This window comes from Telmatherina bonti, assembly GCF_933228915.1.
Source record: "Telmatherina bonti genome assembly, chromosome: 10".
In the NCBI taxonomy this organism is placed as follows: domain Eukaryota; kingdom Metazoa; phylum Chordata; class Actinopteri; order Atheriniformes; family Telmatherinidae; genus Telmatherina; species Telmatherina bonti.
The window spans coordinates 17,089,840-17,112,339 of record NC_136628.1 but is presented as its reverse complement, the minus strand read 5'-3'; the positions used below and the strand labels follow the sequence as shown (position 1 = coordinate 17,112,339).

General features: G+C 38.3%; 2 protein-coding genes across 2 annotated transcripts in view; one reads left to right on the top strand and one right to left on the bottom strand.

Annotated features, from left to right (window-relative positions):
* The window catches only part of LOC306761868 (glucocorticoid receptor-like), a 63,061-nt gene extending 61,049 nt beyond the window's left edge, over positions 1 to 2,012 (top strand). The window contains 3 exon segments of the mRNA XM_079248194.1: positions 258 to 415; positions 760 to 810; positions 813 to 2,012. Coding sequence (XP_079104320.1) covers positions 258 to 415; positions 760 to 810; positions 813 to 914 — 311 coding nt within the window. The 3' untranslated portion in view covers positions 915 to 2,012.
* Positions 2,013 to 7,125: 5,113 nt separating this feature from the next.
* Positions 7,126 to 22,500, bottom strand: part of LOC306761606 (rho GTPase-activating protein 26-like) — a 92,790-nt gene continuing 77,415 nt past the window's right edge. The window contains exons 21-24 of the mRNA XM_079247855.1: positions 11,230 to 11,265; positions 11,002 to 11,112; positions 9,854 to 9,945; positions 7,126 to 8,380 (exon numbers count right to left, since the gene is read on the bottom strand). Coding sequence (XP_079103981.1) covers positions 8,292 to 8,380; positions 9,854 to 9,945; positions 11,002 to 11,112; positions 11,230 to 11,265 — 328 coding nt within the window. The 3' untranslated portion in view covers positions 7,126 to 8,291. The remainder of the gene's footprint in view (positions 8,381 to 9,853; positions 9,946 to 11,001; positions 11,113 to 11,229; positions 11,266 to 22,500) is intronic.

The window sequence follows — 22,500 nt, the reverse complement described above, 5'->3', positions numbered from 1 at the left end:
CAGCGGTGCAGTGGATTTAAGCATCATGACTTATGAAAGAGCACAGAAAAGTTTTCAAGTCTGCCTAAAAAAAAAACCCAAAAAAACACAAACCCAACAGGATTCAAACCAGTTCGATGTTTACAGGCTTTGGGAAGGACATTATTCATTTAACTCTGGTGTGATGCGCAATTTTACTTTTACTTCTTGCACATTAATACATCCCCAGATGTCTCTGATCGTGCTGTGTGTGTGTGTGTGTGTTTGTGTATGTGTAGTGCCGAAAGAAGGTCTGAAGAGCCAGGCGGTTTTTGATGAGATCAGGATGGCGTACATCAAGGAGCTGGGAAAAGCCATCGTCAAGAGAGAGGAGAACGCCAGTCAGAACTGGCAGCGTTTCTACCAGCTAACTAAGCTACTGGACTCCATGCAGGAGGTCAGAAAATCTCTTACACACACACATGCACACACACTTTCTCTACACTGTCATATGTTTTATTATTGCACCTTTGCATCTTATCGGTGTAATTTTCCCTATCAGTCAGGCTAGCAGGCATTGTCAGCTGGAGCTAGAGGGTCATTGTGCTCCAGTCAAATCTGATGCATGCATTTTATATCCCTGCCTGTCTTTAAAAAAAAAAAAAAAAAAAAAAAAAAAGGCCACCTGATTGTAGGAATGAATATGTTATGTTTAGCCACTGTTACTGCAGAAACAACTGAAGGGAAAAACTTTACCTTTTGATTTCTATTGATCTCTTTGTGTGTGTGTGTTTTCTCCAGATGGTTGAGGGTCTTCTGCAGATCTGCTTCTACACTTTTGTGAATAAAACCCCCTCAGAGTGGAATTCCCAGAGATGCTGGCGGAAATCATCACCAACCAGATACCAAAATTCAAAGATGGGAGCGTTAAACCTCTGCTGTTTCATCAGAAATGACTGCCTTACACTGTGAATCAATGCCTTAAATCCTGCCCTGCCCGAACGTTTGCTTATCCTGCCTCCCTCCTCAGCCCGGTCCAGCTCCTCCGCTTTCTCCTGGCCTCCCTTTGGGAATTCTGCCGCGCCCCTACAGGCCTCTGTCGTTCAGCCTCGGAGCACATTACCTGTGGCCTCAGACCTCATATTCCTGTCCTTCAGCGGGACGTCCAACCACTGACTCGTAGCCCGTCCTCTCTCGGCCAGCCAAGAAGAATTTGGCCTCTGAATGTCTTTTGGAAAATCTATGTTTTTCACCCACCTTTGCTCCTGCCCCCTGACCTCAAATGTTTTCTAACGACGCCAATTTCCTTCTTACTCTTTTCAACCTGCAGAGTTCACTGGAAAAACCAACACCAAAACACCATCACATGCACACTTCGCAGCTGTTCAGCTCAGTGTTCACCTGCATAGCTTCACTGCACCGCGAATGTAGCGACTGCTCACTTTCTGGGGTTTCCGGAAGACTGTTGGCAGTGAACGGGGATGTATAGAAAAAAACAAAACAAAACAAAAACAAATTGTAAACTTTTTTTTTTTTTTAACTGGGCTACAGGACAACAAAGACAAAAAATCCGACATATTTCCCTAAACAATGGAAGAAAATCACATCACCAAGAGGAATATTCTTCATTTATTTTATGCAGACGCGCATCGCTGACCACACATGCAGAAGTCACAGAGTATAAGCAGACACACATTCATTTAGCCAAATGTTTACACAGGATGTATCAGAGGGAAAAAAAAAACCAGTGCCTTTTAGTTTATAGCCATCCTCTCAAGACCCATTGTTTTCTAATATCGATATCTTTCTGCATATTTTAATCCGTTTTTAGTTTTTTCCTCTTTGGCAACTTTTTATTTTCTTTCCAAGCTGACATTCTGGTGCTTATAATGTGAGATGATCGCTCTCTCTCTCTTTTTGTTCTGATCAGCAGATGTGCGTGCATGTGTGTGTGATGCGGACCATGGTACAGACTGGAAAGCGTGAGAGCAGTTTAACATGATCAGGTCTTGAAAAGTTTGATAATCAGGTATAAAAGAATAGTTTTCTCTCCTTTCGCCATGTAACATACTAATATATATATATATATATATATATATATATGTATATATATATATATATATATATATATATATACATACATACATACACTTAAACACAAGCATTGTGCTAAATAAACCACACTGGAGTCTAAATACAGAACTGCGAGTGAGTTAAACGGTAGAATTTAGTTCAAGAGTGATGAAGCAATTACAAAAATTTGGGTATTACAAGTAAATTTTGGATAAACACATTCATAGTGTTTAAAAAAAAAAAAAAAGTCCAGGGTGTCTTTGTGTCAGAAAATAGCCATAATGATTCAAGTACAGCTGGCATGAAGTCAGAGCTGTCATTTCACTGCTAGCTGTGTTCATACCAACATTGTTGTTGAGTGAATGAGTTCACACAGCTTGAGCTGAAAATGCAGTTTCGTGGAGGTCTACTTTGCATTGCCAGGTTACTTGTTCCCCTTCACCTTAGAAAATCCCCACACACCTACATGAATGGCCAGCTCGTTTTTTTTATGTTGGAACCCTGCAGGAATACAGCGATTACAGACTCAGATGAGGCATCATAAGTATTGAAAAATTATAAATCCTACGAACGAAGTCGCCCTGAATTCTCCTGCCATAAGGAAAAGTAAAAGAGTTTGGAGAAAAATAAAAAAAAATAAAAAATAGTGTCTAAGAGCGTGCTACTTTAGTTCTGGATGAAATGAGAGGAAAGAAACCAGAAAAAGGCCGGTTAGCTTTTCGTTTGGAACGGGTAAACATAAAGTGAGACAAAGAATATGCAGAAGTATTCCACTCAGTGCCATTTTACACAGACAGACCCTTTAATCAGCGTCATCCACGTACGCCCGTTGTATCTGGAAGGGAAAATAACATGCACACACAGTTTGCAGTCTTGTTTTGTATAATAGCAGTTCATTTTTCCCACTGGTTTTCAATACATCTGATATTGAAAAGCTGTTGGAAGAAGGTGCAGTTTTGCTGAAATGATTATTGAAGTCAAAGCTCAGGCTAAGAGTGATTACATCACTGACACGTCTCACTAGTGCCAAATATGACAGCAGGTTTTTACTTTTTTTTTTTTTTTTTTTTTTTTCTTTTTGCCCCTGGAGGTATGAAAGGTTACCGATCCAGGTGAGATCAGGCATCATGTTGTTGTAATTTTGCTTACAGGGTGCTCAGTCGTTCACGTCGCACACCAGCTTAAAATGACTGTCATAATTTAAAATTTTTTAAATTCTCTAGAAAATTATAGCTTTCTTTCTTCCTCTCTCTCTCTTTATAATTTATGAAGTTGTAATTTCTCCTAAAGTCAAACAAGTGTCGGTCAGCGATTGATAACATTTACAGTGTGAAATAATGTCCACACCAGCTTATGCGATGGCCAAAGCAAAAAAAAAAAAAAAAAAAAAAAAAAAACACAGCTCAAGACGAGCAGCGGCTTCTGCATCCACCGCCGGGCTTTCAGCGGGCGCTTCTACCAGCTTACTCCCCAAAAATGCCGACTCCAGGGACTTTTAGCTGCTCTGCAGCACACACAACTCTGAATGTCAGTTGTAAAACCAGGTAGCAGGTTGCCATGGAGACCAGTTACTTACAGCTAACAGCACAGCGGGCTCTGGATGCTACAAACTGCTCCTCAATTAAGAATCGTTGCTTTTTAAAAATTTAGCCAATTCTGCTCAAGGGTGGCGACTCACACCAGGGGTCGCTTCACGGACAGCGGGGACTTTCGGCGTTGATGCCGTTTGCCTCGCTGTGTGTTGGTTATTCTAGGGAAAATGAACAGTAAGAGTTTCTTTGGGTGACATGCATACAGTATTACATTTGTTTCCAGGTGACGGTGCTTCAGAAAACCAGCTTTAATGTGTAGGTGTAACCACATACCGGCTCATTTCTAAATGGCTCAAGGTGTACATAGCAATGCAGACATATCCAGCGTTATGTTAACAGTGTCTATGACTAAATATTTTTTACGTCGACCTCAATACTCACAGCTTTCCCTTGTACCGTTCAGCTACATGTTCAACTTAAAGGCCTTGTGGAAGGGAGACAGAGAGCCATAGCAAAATGAGACTTCAAATCAGGAAATAGACAAATATCTGCCCTTTTGGAGATTGATCAGTTGTAAATGACTATTTTCTGTGATTTTAAATACATCAGCTTGATCCTCTTTGATATGACTAATTTTAATCAATCATTTTTGTACATTGAACGAGTCGAAAAAGGTAAATATTTTTTTTTCTGTCGGTTTGTGTTCGATAAAGGTAGACGTGTTGAATACGTTAGAAAGTGTTTAACATGTTTGTCTTGTGAAGTAAATGTTAATTCTAGGAGTCAGTGGAAAAGTCGACATGATTGCTCACTGTGTTTTCGAAGATATAAGGAAATAAGGGGGGTAGACGGGAGGAATTTTTTTTGTTTGTTTTTTTTTTTTTGTTTTTTTACAAAAGTGACCAAAGCAGAGAAGAAAAAAAGAAAAGAAAAAGAAGTAAATAATCAGTTACATTTTGTGTAGCATCTATTAGCACACATTTGCCACTTGGTTTTATTCAGTTTCTTTTTTTTTTTTTTAAAATCTGTAAAGGTATTGCTTTGGATCTCATGTCTATTGTTGTGAGGATTCGCCGGTCACTTTAAGAAAAAAAAAAAATCTATGTGAAAGTAAATTTTCCAGAGCCAGGTGGAATTGCACTACCCTCACATTGGTTGACACAGTCTATTTTGTGTAAAATACATGCAAGATTAAGGGCAGATCATGATTCACTGATAGACGTAGTTACGGCTTTCACTGAAGTCTGTTTTGTCCATTTTTCAGTTACGTAGATGTAATCTGATGTAACATTATATATATATATATATATATATATATATATATATATATATATATATATATATATATATATATATATATATATATATATATAAATACATATATATATATATATATATATAAATACATATAAAATATATATTAAAAAAAGAATGTTTGCTTTAAAATGAGTTTGTATTTACACTTTTTCTGTAGTATGTCATTATTTTCACCTACTTGATTAAATGTAGAATTATCTGTGTTGTTCTTTGACATTGGATTTGGCTTTGTGTCCGCTGATGTTTCTGTCATCACTGGTTCAACGCTGAAATTCAGAAGAACGGATTTCTCTTTAGTTCAACCATCTTACACAATAAAGTTTCCTGTTTTCCCAATGCTCAGATACAGTAGTGTTTATTCACATCTCCTGCGAGTAATTTAACGTGACCTCTGGATTATTTTTTTTTTAAGTTGAAGCGATTGCATTTCTCCAGGATTTTAAAATCTCTCTTCACTAGTTATAAATAGATGTCCTATCAATGTTATGAAAGAATATTACAGTACTTTTAGCTTAGTATTGCTAATTAATTGCCATTTGTTTTATGTTGTATTATCTTACAACTCTGATACCCTTAAAATTAGTCTTGTCTGCAACTGACTGGCGACCTGTCCGGGGTGCACACTGCCATACGGTCCTGCCTGTAATTGCTGGGATAGGCTCCAGCTTTCCCACCACCCTGAACTGGACCAGGCGGTATAGAAAATCAATGAACTGGTCTAAAGCTCAGTTTGATATGAGCAACACATGTTAACAGAGTTGGAACAGAGTAGCATCCCCAATTCTCTTCACAACCGTTCAGATGCAGGACGCTAGTTGCTTCAAGATCACAAGCATCAGGTTTTGACCTTTGGCCCTGGTCCATGCGCACAGAGATTCCTCCTGGTTCTCTGAAGCAGTTATTACTGTGGATACTGTAGATGGTAGGATTTTCATAGTCTTTGCAGTTTTACATCTGAGAGGATCTGTCTGTCCTGTTCTTAATTAAACATAATTACCAGTCAAACACTCATTTTTTTTCATTTGTGAAATTTACTTGTCCAGCTTTTGTTGCCCCGGTTACAACTTTTGCGCTGCATTTCTGCTTTAAATTCAAAATGCTAATATTTTCCATGAAATGGTTAAAGCGTCTCCATTTCAACATGTTTAAATAAACGAGTTCAGCATCTGGTTTTTAAAGAACTGGAATTGTATTAAACTGGGAGTGGGAACAGAAGTAGCACACATGAAATAAAAAGTTGTTTTTATGTTCAACAAGGATGAACTGATTTTAACCATTATGAATTGAATTTTGAGCTCATTTTAACCGAGGACAGTACTTTTACCTAGACCAAGGATGTCCATGTTGTGGTGCTTGGGGGCTGATGTCCTGCAGGTTCTACATGGTCTCCGCTTCAACACACCTGACTGAAATGAATGGGGAATAAACAGGCTTGAGCTGAACTTGACAGCAATCTGTTGGAGAGATCCATTTAATTTAAACCAGATCTGCTTGAGGATAGAAACATCTAGAATTTGCAGGACAGTAAAGGTTGGGATGAGAAGTGGACATCGCCTGTCTGACATTGAACAGCACAAAACAACAACAAAAACAGAAGACAAAGAGCCGATAAGTTTTATCTTTAATTCTTAACAATCCTTCACCAAAACATCTGCAAGAATATTTAAGGCTGCGGATAGACTTTAAAAAAAAAAAAAAAAAAAAATCTGGCAACAAAGATGGAATCAAGAAGTTAAGTTAGTCTGCTAATAATACAAAATATAAAATTTCATACATGGGACAAAAAAAATTATACCTCATGAAATGCTGGTTTTATTTACAAGGCCAATAAAACACCTCAAATGGATACAAAGCAAGATTTTGCCTTTAAGAAAGTCTTATAAATAAGTTTTGATATGAACAAAGTAGTCTCATTTCACATTTACGTTTTTTTTTTTTTTTAACTCTCCCATTTGATTTTTTTTTCCTGTTTAAAATGCTAAAATGTAAAAGAATGATCAATGTTCAAAAAAAGAAGCAGATTTTTTCCCCCCTAGAAAATAGAAAAACATTCCCAGAAGGTTCAAAGAAAAAGGTGAACTTTCATTCATTCAGGAAATAAAAGCACATCAGAGCTTCTAAGCACTTCAGCTTTTTATATAAATTGAAGGACTATTCTGAAAATGAATGATTTAGTCCTTTGAAACCTCAAAGCTTCAAGAAAACAAAAAAAAAAAAAACTTGTATTTTATTTATTACTGACGGTCTTGTCTTGCTGTAAACTTGTTCCAAATGCAAAAGTTCATTTCAGATTAAACTGGAGAAAGGTTGTTCTAGGTTGTTGATCGCATGACGATGTTTGCTTCTTTTGTACTGCTCTGACTATTCTTGTGTTGCACAGAACACAAAACCAGGAGGAAAAACACATGTGTCCTGTGATGTAAAACGTACAACTTCCTGGTTGATTACAACTCTAAGAATGGACCGACATAGTACAACCATGACTCATGGCTCCACACGGAGCCAGGCCTCGCAGCTCGGCTCGCTTGAACCAGCAGGAATCAGCTGCTACTCCCACGCTTCGTTAGAAACTGCTGATCTGTTTGTGGAACTTGTTTGAAATTTTTCACATTTCTCTGAGAGGACCCTGCAGGGGGAAGCATTATAAACATGAACGCTAACGCTGACCGTTTGGCGAACCGTTTGAGGCCATCTCATCTGCTACTGATCTGCCCCGAGGCCCCTACTGTCTAAGTGGAGCTTTGAAACATTCGCCAGGCTGAGTCTTGTCCCCGGGAATTACCAAACCGCTGCAAACCAAGCGCTCACAAACACATTTACAGCTGTACGGCCAAACCCAGTTACTTCAGTCTGCTTTCACAGCTCCAATTTCCCAAGGGGGTTTAACAATCAATCAATCAATCAATCCATTAGTGAGGAGGTGGACAAGTAAGTTTAATGCTGAAGGCCACTTGCTCTTCATCATGGCCCCTGCCAATAACGCTGCAAAAAGACCTCGATGTCTACCTGATGGAAATGAAAGATGCTGAAGCAGCGGCAGTGCAGATGAATATAAGGAAAAAGAGGCTAAAAAGAAAAGATCACAAGCTTCAGCTTAAGAACATTAACTCACCTATACACATCATTTTCTCCCACCGTCAGCTACCAACCTCTTTTTTTCACACACATTCCCACATCACCACAAAAAATCTAGAAACGGCCAGTCTTCCCAGTAAAATCCAGGGCAGTCTGCTATTTTTAGTTCTCAGTCAAATCCATTTGATAGTTTCTTATTGGTCCAGTTTCATTTCCCAACCTAGTCAAAACAAGAGCAAATAAACAACGGACCAGTCCCATCATTATATGCAATCTAATAGAGTGGACCGAGTTTTGTGCAGTCGAATCTGGTTTTATCGAGATGTCAGGCCTGGACTATAGAAACTCCACATAGTTTTCTGGTATCAGTCCTGTTCGACCATCCAGAGTCCCTTCCAACCAGCCAGGCTCCCTGGACGCATGAACTATGGAGAAAAATACAACATTCATTTAGATTATCATTTTTTCAACAAATGTTAATAGTTATCAAGCACAAATGTGTAAAAGTTAAACACCCTGAGAAGAGACAAGGATTCCAGCATTTGCACGCAGGGTCCACATAGATTGCAAATCAGCTGAAAAGGAAATCTGCAGGTTTATGCACTAGCTGGATGTGACTAAGTCCCAGAGAGGATGCCCAATCGGTACCTAAGTGCACATATATAAGCAATCTATAATGCTCACATGTAAACAATCCCATATGGTGAAGCCTTTGTCTGCCCATTTACAGCCCACATTATTCTCCCATCCAAATGATGGCGGAAGCAGAGTGTTCCTCACATCTACATAATTTACATCAATGGAAGAAACCAAATCCAAGCTCAACCCACACAGGGTTTGTATTTGCTCCTCATTGCTCTGTATGATTTCCATGTGCAGCCAGTATGCAGTAAGATTAATCTCAGCTGTAATTAAGATAAACACTCATCATATCTCTATGGCATACCCGCTAAAAGAAAAAAGAAAAAAAAAAGCTCCATGGTGACAGATGGAGTGCAACGTCCTTGGCTACCGATGAAAAGACAGCAGTGCTCAGATACCACTTTGAGGATTACATGTCCCCCAGGTCACAATTTGGCCCATGGGGCTCAGATGACACTGATCTGCATTACATAACCCCCAGCAGTCTTCATGCAGCTCACTCTATTTAGAGCAAAGGGACCATTTGTCAACTGGCACGATAAAGAAAAATGAATCCCTGCCACTCCTGTTGTGTGTTTGAAGGGAAACAGAATTTCTGACATACACACATATGATAATAACTGTACAGGTCAACCATTTTTATGTACTTTAATAAGTGAAGCAGAGCAAACCTGACTTTACAGGCTTTTTATAATAACATTTGTTCAATCTGAGCATCAACAGAGCTGAGCAAATAAAGTATAGTTGAGTCTGACAGTGAAATAGGTGGAAAGATAAATAAAGAAAAAAGACTGGATGATTGGCCACTGTGTGCGGTTACTTTCACCTTACTTTTTTCTTATCCAAAACAAAAACACACAACTCCTCCAATCTGAGACATATTAAGATCTTTGCCATGCATGGCATTTGTTGCAGTCTTGTCTGCTTGCACACATTCCCCAAGCGCCTCAGAGCACGCTTCATGTTAATACGAGCTGCCAGACTAAAGGATATTTAACAAATAGGGAAACTGCTCGACACCCTTTTGGACTCAACGCCTCAAGTATTAGATAGTGATGAGTTTTAGTAACTTAAAAATCACAAAAAAAAAAAAGTTTTTCAGAGCTGTTTGCATAAAAATAAAAACACAATTATGAACTGTGACAAACGTAGTAGCAAGGAAACGGTCATTCCCGTGGTTGACGTGTGTGTTTCTCTACACCAACACACATTCTTTCCTTCGTCCTCACAGCCGACACACCCAGAGTGAAACTCACCGTTCTCAAAAATGGTTCCAGCGATGAAGGACAGCTCGGAGTCATGCTCTGCCTTACAGGCATACAGCGCTTGAGCCTTTCTGCCTGTGATACTGGAAGCAATAAGAGAACACCAATAAGTAAAGATGGTTTAATTACTTTTAGCTATGTCTGAATGGAGGTATTAATAAAATGGAACATTTTCCGGCATAAACGAACTGAAAAGAGGTTATCTCATCAGACTGTGAACTAAATTAAGCTGTAATTTGTGTTTTATTCGCCACCGTGCTCATTTAACCTTTAAAGACCTGATGCAACATGTGGGTCTGCCCTGTGAACATGTCAACAGGCCACTTCAAGTCTTAACAGGTCAAACTTCTTTACACTCATACACGCCATTTGTTATATTCCTGTAACTTAAACTGAGCATGCCACGGACACGGCAGTCGTAGGGGAAGGCGGACTGCTGGGGGTGCAAAGCAGGACCAGCTGTTAGCAGCTTCTACTACATCACCAAGGACACTTGAGTCTTGAAATGTGAAGCAGTAAAATGCTGTGACAGACGCTGCATGCCTGCCAAGCCTCAGTTTGGTAACTGCACCCAATTGAGATGCATTTTCACTACAATTTAAAAAGAGAAACTTACGTAAGAAGAACTGCTGTGACCTGCGTATAAAAATAGTTCAGAGCACATTCTCGGTCTAAGATGCTACCCTGATCCACTGAGCAGTAATTTAGCTTTTAAATTCCCTCCTTTCATGGGGGGAGGGGGGAGGAGGGGGGGGGGGGGGGGGGGGGGGGGGGGGGGGGGTCAGAGGTCACAGCAACCACATGACAGCTCTCAGAGGCCTGTGAGGTGGAGGAAGCTTGCTTAAGGACATTTTGGGCTTAAAGAAAGCTTTTTTCTTGCTGATCGCCATTAATAAGATAGCAATTGTTGAGTAGTTGAATGTGATGAAGTTTTAATAAAAGACAAGTTAAAACAAGTGAAAACCATTTATATAACTTATTTAAGTGAGATTTCCAAACACCTCCTAAAGTTAAGCCCCAAATCGCTGGCTTCCTCATCTCACTTAACACATTTACAAATTACACACAACTAATGTCCATCCTCGCTTCTCTGAATTACAAGCTGGCTTAAAATCTGTTTCCAACCGGCGTGGACCAACCTGACAGGAGAAGAGTCACTGGAGGCGGAGGATACTGGCTGCGGACTTGAAGGGGCAGAGAACATTGGCCAGGAGGGAGAACGTGGCGAGGTGGGACTGGGAGATGTTGCACTGATGGGCACATTCACACAAAGTAACACACTGATATCACAAACTGTACGTTTTCTGCAGAGCTCTGAAAAGTTGTCATGCTGGCCAAAGCTGGATTGGCTTATTTATTCTCCTCACCTGGCTGGTATGCTGCCGCGGCTCTTTGGGTTCAACCTAAAAAAAACACACAAACAACTTCAACTTAAACAGATTATATCAACTTTACTGATTTTTTTTTATTATTAGTTTTTGTTATTTCAGTATGAATCCAGAATCTTCTTCCTGACCTTGATGTCACAATGAAATACATTTGCAAATTGTCAGTTCGGTGTCATAGGCTTACAAAAGAAAATCTGTATTTTCCAGCAGCTAAAGCAAACAGGACCTTTCAGAAGGGGGCGCTTAAAGCAACAGGCTCTAACACAAACCAAGTTTAACTCATATAAATAACCCCCTGGATAGAAAACGATAAATGTGTATTTTATGTGTAACTTTTAATGAAGTCCGTAGTCATTCAAACACAGGATTGTCTTCTTCTTCTGGTATTTTGTCAAATAAAAACCTGCTTTTTTTGTGGCTTTCAAAGAATTAAAACACTGTTCTGATTTTGAGAATTAATTCATTCAGCCATTGCATCTACATGCAGTTGTTGTGAGACTTTTTCTGACTTTATCGAAATATTTGTCTGTAAAATATTCTAATTTCTAAATAGTCCTTGGTGCTGTAAAATGTAATTCATCCTTCTGTCTGAGCAAGCTGTGTGCATTCATCAATCCATCTGTCATTCAGACCACCTAATCCGGTTCTGCAACACGCTAAACTCTCAATCAGTTACTAAACAGCTTACGCAAACAACTCAAATCATGTTACAAAACCTGTTTTTGTTGTTTTTAATATAAAATCTTTTTTGGGGGGTAATTATTATATCCATGAATTAACCACAAACACAGTGTTTGGACATAACAGAACACCTATAATTCTGTATTTATGCTTCAGCACTGACCACCGCAGCCTGCTGTGCATTAAGCTCGACTACAAGCTAATAGAGGAGTTTTTCCAAGCACACGCATATGTGCTAAAATAATACGGAGAAAGCCTCAAAGCGCTGGACTGAACACATGAGTTGTCACTTAGTGTTTATACTCTTACAGCCTCGCATTCTGAGTAAAGCCTTTTTTGTCTGTGCAGAGCTTCCTGCTCAGCTCGTTCAGGGGAAAGAATTAAAATTTCAACTTTTCTGTGTTCGGAACAACCAAACCTGGATGAAAACAGGAAGCTTTGGGCACTCAAAACTAATCAATAGCTTTTAGGAGACTGAAGACGTGAGCTGAAATCAGGGGATGTGGGGGCTTTTGGTGATAATTTGCAGCACTTTATTCGTGCCGCTTTTCATAATGCATAACATTTTACTTTCAATAAGCTTTGAGGTTTAGGGTTTCTGTAATTACAGATATAAAAAAGGTTGGTAAAGGGGAAAAGGTTTCAAAGGAAAGCAGTTTCAGCATTCAATTCAATTCAGTTCAATTCAATTCAACTTTATTTATATAGCGTCAAATCACGGCAATGCCATCTCAAGACGCTTTACAGACAGAGGGGAAAACATAATGAAGGCCAATTCATAATAGCCTATATAAGGAAACCAACAGATTGAGTTGAGTCCAACTCAATCTCCCATCCTGAGCAAGCACGCTGGCAACAGTGGGAAGGAAAAAACTCCCTTTTAACAGGAAGGAAACCTCCGGCAGAACCCGGCTCAGGACAGGCAGCCATCTGCCTCTGCTGTGTGGGGGGAAGAGGACAGAAAGACAACAGACAACAGGAACTGCTGCTCCCGGCCAGGGAGACCTGCTGAGACAGGAGACATACATAATGATGCAACACTGTTATTGGGGGGGGGATAAAGAGAGAGATAAAGAGAAAAAGAAAGAAGCTCAGTGTATCAGGAAATGTCCCTCAGCAGTCTAAACCTATAGCAGCATAACTAAGGGATGCTAACCATCCCTAGCTATAGGACTTATCAAAAAGATAAGTCTTCAGCCTAGTCTTAAAGGTGGGGAGGGTGTCTGCTTCCCTAACACTAACTGGGAGCTTATTCCATAAGAGAGGGGCCTGATAACCAAAGGCTCTGCCTCCTGCTCGGCTCTTTGAGACTCTAGGAACCACAAGTAAGCCTGCAGTCTGCGAACGAAGTACTCTGCTTGGTATATTAGGAACAATGAGGTCTTTGATATATAGTGGTGCCTGGTTGTGGAGGGCTTTATATGTAAGGAGAAGGATTTTAAATTCTATTCTAGATTCAACAGGCAGCCAATGAAGAGAGGCTAAAACTGGAGAAATATGATCTCTCATGCTGGTTCTGGTCAGGACTCTGGCTGCAGAATTCTGGATCAGCTGAAGGCTTTTCAGGGCATATTTAGGACAGCCCAGTAATAGAGAGTTACAGTAATCTAGTCTCGAAGTAACAAAAGCGTGAACCAGTTTTTCTGCATCACTCTGAGACAGAATGACTCTAATTTTGGCTATATTACGTAAATGAAAGAAGGCTGTTTTAGTAACCTGCTTAACATGTGGGCCAAAGGACAGGTCAGGGTCAAATATTACTCCAAGGTTTCTCACTGTAGCACTGGAAGCTAAAGTAATGCCATCCAGGTTCATTACAAAACCGGAAAATTTAGCTCTGAGTTTTTCAGATCCTACGAGAATTACTTCAGTCTTATCTGAGTTTAAGAGGAGAAAATTTCTAGACATCCAAGTCTTTATGTCTATGAGACAATTTTGTAGCCTATTGGGCTGATTTGTTTAATCTGGTTTAAAGGATAAGTATATTTGAGTATCATCTGCATTACGATGAAAGTTTATTCCATGCTGTCTAATTCATGACTGTATTAACCACATTATGGATTCAATAATTCCTTTTCAGCAGCACGACACTTAAAAGCTCCTGGAGCGACACATCTACACCTGCATGTAACTATGCTTCACGTAGGCAGCTGAACGTTTTGCAAGAAACGATGCATCCAGGACAGGCCGCCAATCCATCACGGAGGAAAACAGCTACTCAAACACATTCACCAGTTTAAAAACTCCAGTTAAGCTAGCATGTACCTAGCAGACTGTTTGAGGAAGATCGAGTACCAGAAGAAAAAAATAAATAAAAAACTGATATGAGGAACATTAAAAGTTGTTGGATATTTATGTAATTTTGTAGATATGGGTGTAAGTATGTGGATGTCTGTAGTATATCTGTGTGTATATGCATGTATGTATATAGAAATGTGTACATGTGTATATATGTGAATGTAAATATGTATAGTAAATTGAATAAGTATGATGTGACGTGCAGTGACACAGAATATAAAAGTAGATGAGTAGAAAGGGGTGGGAATACCAATTAACTGTACACTTTATCCCACTCCTTTCTTTGTAACTCCTTTTCTTTCCTGAATTTATTTAATTATTGAACTGATGAGGAATTAGTATTATTGTTAATACTAATAATATTAATATTATGAAGATTATTATTTTATTCCTTAGTATGTATCTGTATGTATAAGTGTGTGTAGGTACATATATTTTTTCTATTCTTATCTTCTTTCATTTGTTCGTTCGAATGCAATCTCCACAACGAGTGGACCAGAGGTTGGAACCAGGAGCCTTATCGCCATGACAATCAACATCCCTTTTCAGTGTTGATGTTGTTTATTTCGCACTACTTCCTGTTTAACCAAACGTGCTCTTGCTTTATTTTGAGATGTGTATTCATACGTTTTAAGCAACAAATGAAGGGGTCCACACCTTAGCACAACTCCACATGACCTGACTGAACACTGATGACACCATTTAAAACCAATTGCACATAAAAAGAGAGTCCTTCCCGTAGCATGGACACAACATGCAGCCAAGTCATGTGCCAAGTTTTCATTCAGGCTTTTCACTCCAACATCGCTCGATGTGCCTCCTCACCTCTGCTGTTTCCATTTCTCCAAGCCTTTGTGACCTTTTACTGGTCCTTTCATCAGTGATATAACAGGAAGAAGAGGAGTGATTTCCAGCTGACAATCAAGATATCGATGCAGTGTATAAACTAGTGCAGTTTAGTTTCTTTTGCCTTTTAAACAAACACGTTATTTATATTTTTCAGGCATGTTGTCAAAACCAATAGACAATGTGTTACTGAGTCGATGAACTGGTTCCCCTGCATCCCACTCACATTATGTTGGACAGTACATTTAATATACCATATGACTTTCCTTTCCTCCCCCTCATGCTGATAGGCCATCAATTTATTTTGTTACAACAAACTCATTCACCCACACCCCACCCCTTCGTCATATAATGATCAATAACACTAAAGCAGATGCACAGCAAATCCCAACCTAAAATACCAACAATGACTGTGAATACTGACATTTTACTACTTTCAATGTGAAATAAAAATAATCAATATTAAAAAAAAAAGGAATACTGTATGTGTGTGTAAGGCGTCTCCTGATTTAAGGTTATTAACTAAATGTTCTAAAGACACTTTCTTTCCATTTAAAATGTGATAAGACTAGTTCCTTCTAAAGCTGTGGATATAACTTTAAAAAGCTCTCGAAAATACAACCGGATTCCAAAAAAGTTGGGACACTTTAGAAATTGTGAATAAAAACTGAATGCAATGATGTGGAGGTGCCAACTTCTAATATTTTATTCAGAATACAACATAAATCACAAGTCAATAGTTTAAACTGAGAAATTGTATGATATTAAGGAAAAATATGCTCATTCAAAATTTCATGGTGTCAACAAATCCCAAAAAAGTTGGGACAAGGCCATTTTCACCACTGTGTGACACCCCCCCTTCTTCTTACAACACTCAACAGACGTCTGGGCATTGAGGAGACCAGCTTCTCAAGTGTAGACATAGGAATGTTCTCCCATTCTTGTCTAATACAGGCCTCTAAGTGTTCAATCGTCTTGGGTCTTCTTTGTCTGACCTTCCTCTTAATGATGCGCCAAACGTCTTCGCTTGTGGATCTTTGTTAGAAATGGCTTCTTCTTTGCAGAATAGAGTTTCAGCTGGCAACGGCGGATGGCACGGTGGATTGTGTTCACTGACAATGGTTTCTGGAAGTACTCCTGAGCCCATGCTGTGATTTCCTTCACAGTAGCACTCCTGTTTTTGATGCAGTGTCGTTTAAGGGCCCGGAGATCATGGGCATTCAGTATGGTTCTCCGGCCTTGACCTTTACGCACAGAGATTTTTCCAGATTCTCTGAATCTTCTGATGATATTATTCACAGTTGATGATGACAACTGCAAACTCTTTGCAATTTTTCGCTGGGTAACACCTCTCTGATACTGTTCCACTATCTTTTTACGCAACATTGTGGGAGTTGGTGATCCTCTACCCATCTTGGCTTCTGAGGGACACTGCCAATCTGAGAAGCACTTTTTATACCCAATCATATTGCCAATTGACCTGATTAGTGCTGATTGGTCTTCCAGGTGTTTGCTGTATGCTCAAATGACTTTTTCCAGCCTCTAATAGGTTCTTGTCCCAACTTTTTTGGGATTTGTTGACACCATGAAATTTTGAATGAGCATATTTTTCCTTAATATCATACAATTTCTCAGTTTAAACTATTGACCTGTGATTTATGTTGTATTCTGAATAAAATATTAGAAGTTGGCACCTCCACATCATTGCATTCAGTTTTTATTCACAATTTCTAAAGTGTCCCAACTTTTTTGGAATCCGGTTTGTATTTCAGTAATGAGTCATTCTTTTCAAAACGCTCCTTTGTTCTCAAGAAAGCATAATTAATGCACACATTTGCTTTGTGTTTGAACAATGGCAACACAAAACTCAGTACAAAGGCGAGAGTTTCAGGTTGGACATCAGAGGTGGAGTTGAAGTCGTGCTGCTTCTTCCTGTAAAGTACATGCCGATTTGCGTACATCATGACGCGGTGGGAATCTATATTGCCTTGAGCCCATAATACAGCAAAAATACAGTAAGTAATATATTTCATGTGACAGCTGAACAATTACTTTTAATTCTCAAGATATTCTACCTCAAGGGCTGAGATATTTAGCTCTTTGTCTTATGCCCTCTGTTATTTACTGACATACAAGTTACATTAATAATTACTCTCACCTTTAGAGGAAAGAGCAGAAATGTCACAGTGATGTAATATACACACAAGTTTCTCTAAACTAAATAAAATTAGGATTTCTTGATCCTAATTTTCATGCTGATTTTTCAAATTTTTCAATTTTCAATTCCATCTAAAAACTAAGTGAACCTTCAACACCTGAAGATCTTAACTAAACTGAGGATGTGAGTAAGATGAACTGTCTGTTCTATGTGAGGGTTATTTTATATATACACACATATTCATACATATATACACACATATATATACACACACATATATATATATATATATACACACACATATATATATATATATATATATATATATATATATATATATATATATATATATATATATATATATATATAAAATATATATAAAATATTTTATATTATATATTTTTGCTTCACAATTTTAAAATAGTTTTTTTGTTAAAATATCTAAATAAAAAAAAACAAAAAAAAACCCCAAAACAATCTGTTATAAAACTTTTGTCATTTTTATTGTTTTACTGATCTTTTTACTTGTCTTATTAGGCATTATAGCAGCAGCATGATGATCTGGCTACTGTGTTGTGCTTTCCTCATTGAAATGAAGAAAAACAAGTAAAAAACAGTTTAGTTTTTTTTTTTGTGTTTTTTTTTTTTAAGTCTACAAAAACAGCAATATCAGAGAATCGCAATTTAAATCGGCACCCGAAAGATTGGAATCTACATATGCATATACACATGCATACATATATCTATCATTTGTTTCCTGAGAACTGGCAGCTTTGTTCTTTTTATTTTCCACATGTGGCTTCTGACACTTATTAAACACCATAACTAACTTTAAGCGAGAACATCTGAACTTAGGCTTTAAACAGGTTTTGCTGCAGAAATTTAAAGGAGTGTCACAGTTTATTTTTACAAGCGCGGTGAAGTAAAAATGTCTTAGCAGAGGCTGAGACTCATTGTGAAGATATCAGGCAACTGTCTACAGAGGGTCTCCACATAATGTACTGATTCTTCATTAATTATGAAGATTGTAAAGTACACACGTATAGGAAATAAAACATTTATGGTGCAAGAAATGTTTTGTCAGTCATCTTTATGTAAATTACTCTCCAAACCTAGCAGTATGACTAAAACTGATCTTTTTAACCTCTTTAACATATTGACTATTTCAGCTCTTCTCACCCCTGAGCTGCCTTAATAAACAATACATGCTGGTTTATAACCATCTAACTATGCTAAACTGGTGTTGTATATCTTAGACATGAATTATACACGGCATGGATACTAAACGTAATAGTACTTTATACTCTGTCCTCTTAGCTCTATGTATATTATGTATTGTAAAACAGTTTTTTCTTTAAAACTTTATATATATATCTTTGTTGAACATTGTTAGACTAAAGTTTCAATATCCTAATATCCTAATGTTCAATATTGTTTAATTTATTGACCAAAAAATATTTAACAAAAAGTCTAAAAGTAATGAGAAAAAAAAAGAAATACAAATTCATCTGATGTGTTGACTAACACTCCAGCATCCTCCCACCATCCCAAAGACATGCATGTTACTCTAAACTGTCCTTAGGAGGGAATGTGAGCATGAATGGTTGTTTGTCTCTCTGTGTTGACCCTTTGATGGACTGGTGACCTGTCCAGGGCGTACCTTGCCTCTCACCTGATGATTGCCGGGACAGGCTCCAGCTTCACCGTGACCTTTAATTAGACTACGCAGTTAATAAAATGGATGAATGTTGACTAATGCACAAAAGCGTTTCGGCACCAAAAACAGTTACTGCTTTTAATATTGTGCCAGTTAATTCCAGAAAAAGCCAAGCCGTTTGTCGTGGTCCTCCAGTCAGGTGCCCTCCAGCTGCTATTTCGGGAAGCCAATCCAAACACGAGCGTCAGTAGATGTTTTGCAACATGCAGTAAGATCATCATTTAACTGCAGTAATTCTACTCAGTCAGGGGCTTAATTTTTTAGTCTTCCTTTGTACATGATATTTTCATTTGTGAGTAAGATGACACGCTTAGACAGTTTCCACAGTATGGGACTGATTCTTGAAGCGGACTCCCTGCCAACATCATGAGCGTTCCACTGCGGCTATCCTTACCACGCCAGTTTGTTTGTGGTTCACACTTCACTGACTATTCCATACAGATCGCCATGGAAATACACATCATCTTCTCCAAAGGTGTGGAAAAATCCAGAGATGGTCAAGTAAGCTGGAAATCACTCAGCAGCTCTCATTTAATCTAAAACTAAATCCTCAGGTGTCTGTTCACACGGAGCTGGTAAAGATTCGACCACATGCTGCTCTTTCTTCCAGCATAAAAACAAAATGTTCCCTTATTAAATGAAAAAGAGCAGGCTGCTTTACAGGGAGTAAATATATTTTTTTATCATACCTGCAGCCAATACGGATAAAAATAAACTATCACATGTATGACCACTAGCCAGTGTTTTAATGTCTTTGTATCAACATGAATAAAGAAAGGAGCATTTAAATATATAATTTTACATATTATTATCACCGCTGGCAGACTGTTCGGTATGGTGGGTAAATGACTCTTTCATGCGACTCAGAAAGCAAAGCAAAAGAAAAAGCTTTTCCATTTCCAATGTGCCGCCCAGGCTCTTAAATATCTCTTTCAGAGCTTGTCTCTGCCAAGCATGTTTTTCTCATCCTTTCCATCCTTAAATCATTATATGGTGATTTGTCTCTTCAGTCTTTGCACTCTAAAAAGTAATTCAAGAGACTATTTACCACCACTCAATTAAATCTATGGTTACAAAATAAAAAATGTAATTTATTGATGTAGATAAACTTTTTAAGTTGCAAACATTATTTTTACGAGTTATGCTGACATAATAATGCTTGTAATCATACACACATAATATTGTGTGTATTTTAGACTCAAATTTTTGCTTCGACCAAAAAAAGAACAAAATTCAAGTCGTAGTGACCTAATGAAATTGGCTCGATAACTTTTTTTTTTCATCTTGAGTTAAGGATTTCAAGTTCACTCCAAACATGCCTTGACAAGTTCAGACAGTTAAGACAGTGTTTGAGGACAACACTCTGAACAAATTCTATACAAAGGATAATTTCAAGGTGAGTGTCATTTACATTACAAATGAAACTACTAAAGCAATAAATCTGGGTTTTCAATTATGATATGACCAATAGTGGACTCATGGACAAAAGGCTAGGCTACACCTGCTAATACAGTTCATGTATTAGCATATGTTAGCTTGTACTTCTACAAGGGCACTTAAGTGATATTCCGCATTGCATAAGTGGATAAATTTCATTTAATGAATCTGCTCAGAGAGAGCTTTCCATTTCTACAATGGGGAAACAAAGAGTGGTTCAGTTTTGCTTATTTGTCAGCTTCTTTATGTAATCTAAATTCAAGATATTTATAGACCTTTTATATATATATTTTTAATATATTCCGATGTCAGTGACATAGATAGCCTTGAAGTTCCACAACAGACTAATAGTTATTTGACCAAAATTAGCAGAATTTTGTTTGTAGTATTAAAAACAATAGCATTAGTGTTACTTTTTCTTTCTTGGCCATTTTATGCAGTGTTGATTTTATACTTACAACACCTGCAGAAAAAGATAGGAACGAGTTAGGGATGGTATTTGTCTTGTAAATTATTTTGATTACTACTGTGATCCAACTTTAAGTTTTCATTTTTCTAGGTCATAAGGAATACAGTATCAATGTGTCCGTGTCCCCCCAATCTAAGTGAGACTTTGGTGATACAAAGATACTGTGTAATTCAAGGCCAGTGAGTGATTTTATGAGTTTACAGATTGAGTTATGTCATAACCAGCCCATCTCCGAGTGATCATTTCAGATCACAATGTCCAGAAACTGACATTACCATTTGGAATCCCTGGAACAGTTGAAGAACTTTGTTCAGTTGTTCAAGATGCATTTGGGATTCATGGGAATTTCTGTTTGCATTACAAGGATGCTGATTTTGGTAATGATTTTTTCTCCTTGAGTTCGACAACTGACATCACAGATAAGGATACTATCAAGGTTGTGTATATCCAAGAACCAGCTACAGTAACTTTGACCTTAACAGACGTCGATGGGTCTTTCTCGAGTGTTATTGATGGTTCTGTTCAGTCTTCTGACGAAGCCTGCTCATCTGTGTCCTCCCATGACACATTGCCGGTATCTCCAGACCTCATGACAGGAAGTTTAACCCAGCGGTCAAAGGGTTGGCCCTCAGAATTTCCAATCCCTCGTTTCTCTTCGAGTACAGAGATTTTGCTTCAGTCAGGCAATGAAAACTTTACTTGCTCTGGGACTTTTTTTGGCACCAAAAATCTCATCTCCCTACTTCCAGACATTCTTGGAAGATTAGCTGAAGTCATTTATGAGTACACTGCTTATCCATCAAGTGCACAACTAAGTCAAGTAGCAGAGGCCTTGATCAAAAAACATCCCTGCCTTAAAGAACCAGGATCGTTCAATGGATGCTATGGATGGATCCAGCGACTCAAATATAAGATGAACAACTTCAGATCCAAACTTCGGGGTCTTGGCTGTCCAGAAGTTGAAGTAAACTCACTCAAGAGGAAACCAGCACATGAGCAGGCCCCTGCAAAAAATGTTAAAAAGCCTAAAAAAGCTGAAGTAAATTACCTACCTCCTCAATCCTCAAGGTGAAAGCACTGAAAGTTTGGAGAAAGAACGAGTTGACCTCTTACACGAAGTGACAAAAAGAGATAATTGCCAGGTAGTTGCTGAGAAAATGGCCAAAACATTCTCTCTTCGTAGACAAGAGATCATTTATGGATCCCCTGCAATAAGGGACTTCATGAAGCGCTGGCCTGCATTATGTGAGCCTACTCAGTTAAGTTTTTCCCCTTATATTGTATATTTAAAGCCATTATTGCTTGGTAGCCAATTTTTATTGGTTGATTTTCCCCACCCTTAAGCAAGCAATGACATTCTTAATTTTGTATGGTTTACAGATAAATGAAGAATTCAAGAGAATAACAACCGTCAACCTTGAATCTACCTTTATGGCTAAACTTTACCATTGCACTCCGAAACTGATGGACTTAGTCTCATCAAGGGGAGGAGCAACAGGAGTGAGAATCAGGCAGATCAAGGACATGCTTCTTGAGGTGGGATGATTATTTTGACTTGTCTTTGAAATGAAAGTTGTTGACAGTCATCCATTCAGATTATATTAAAGTACTTCTCTTGATTCTTTTCCCCCTTTCTCTCAAATA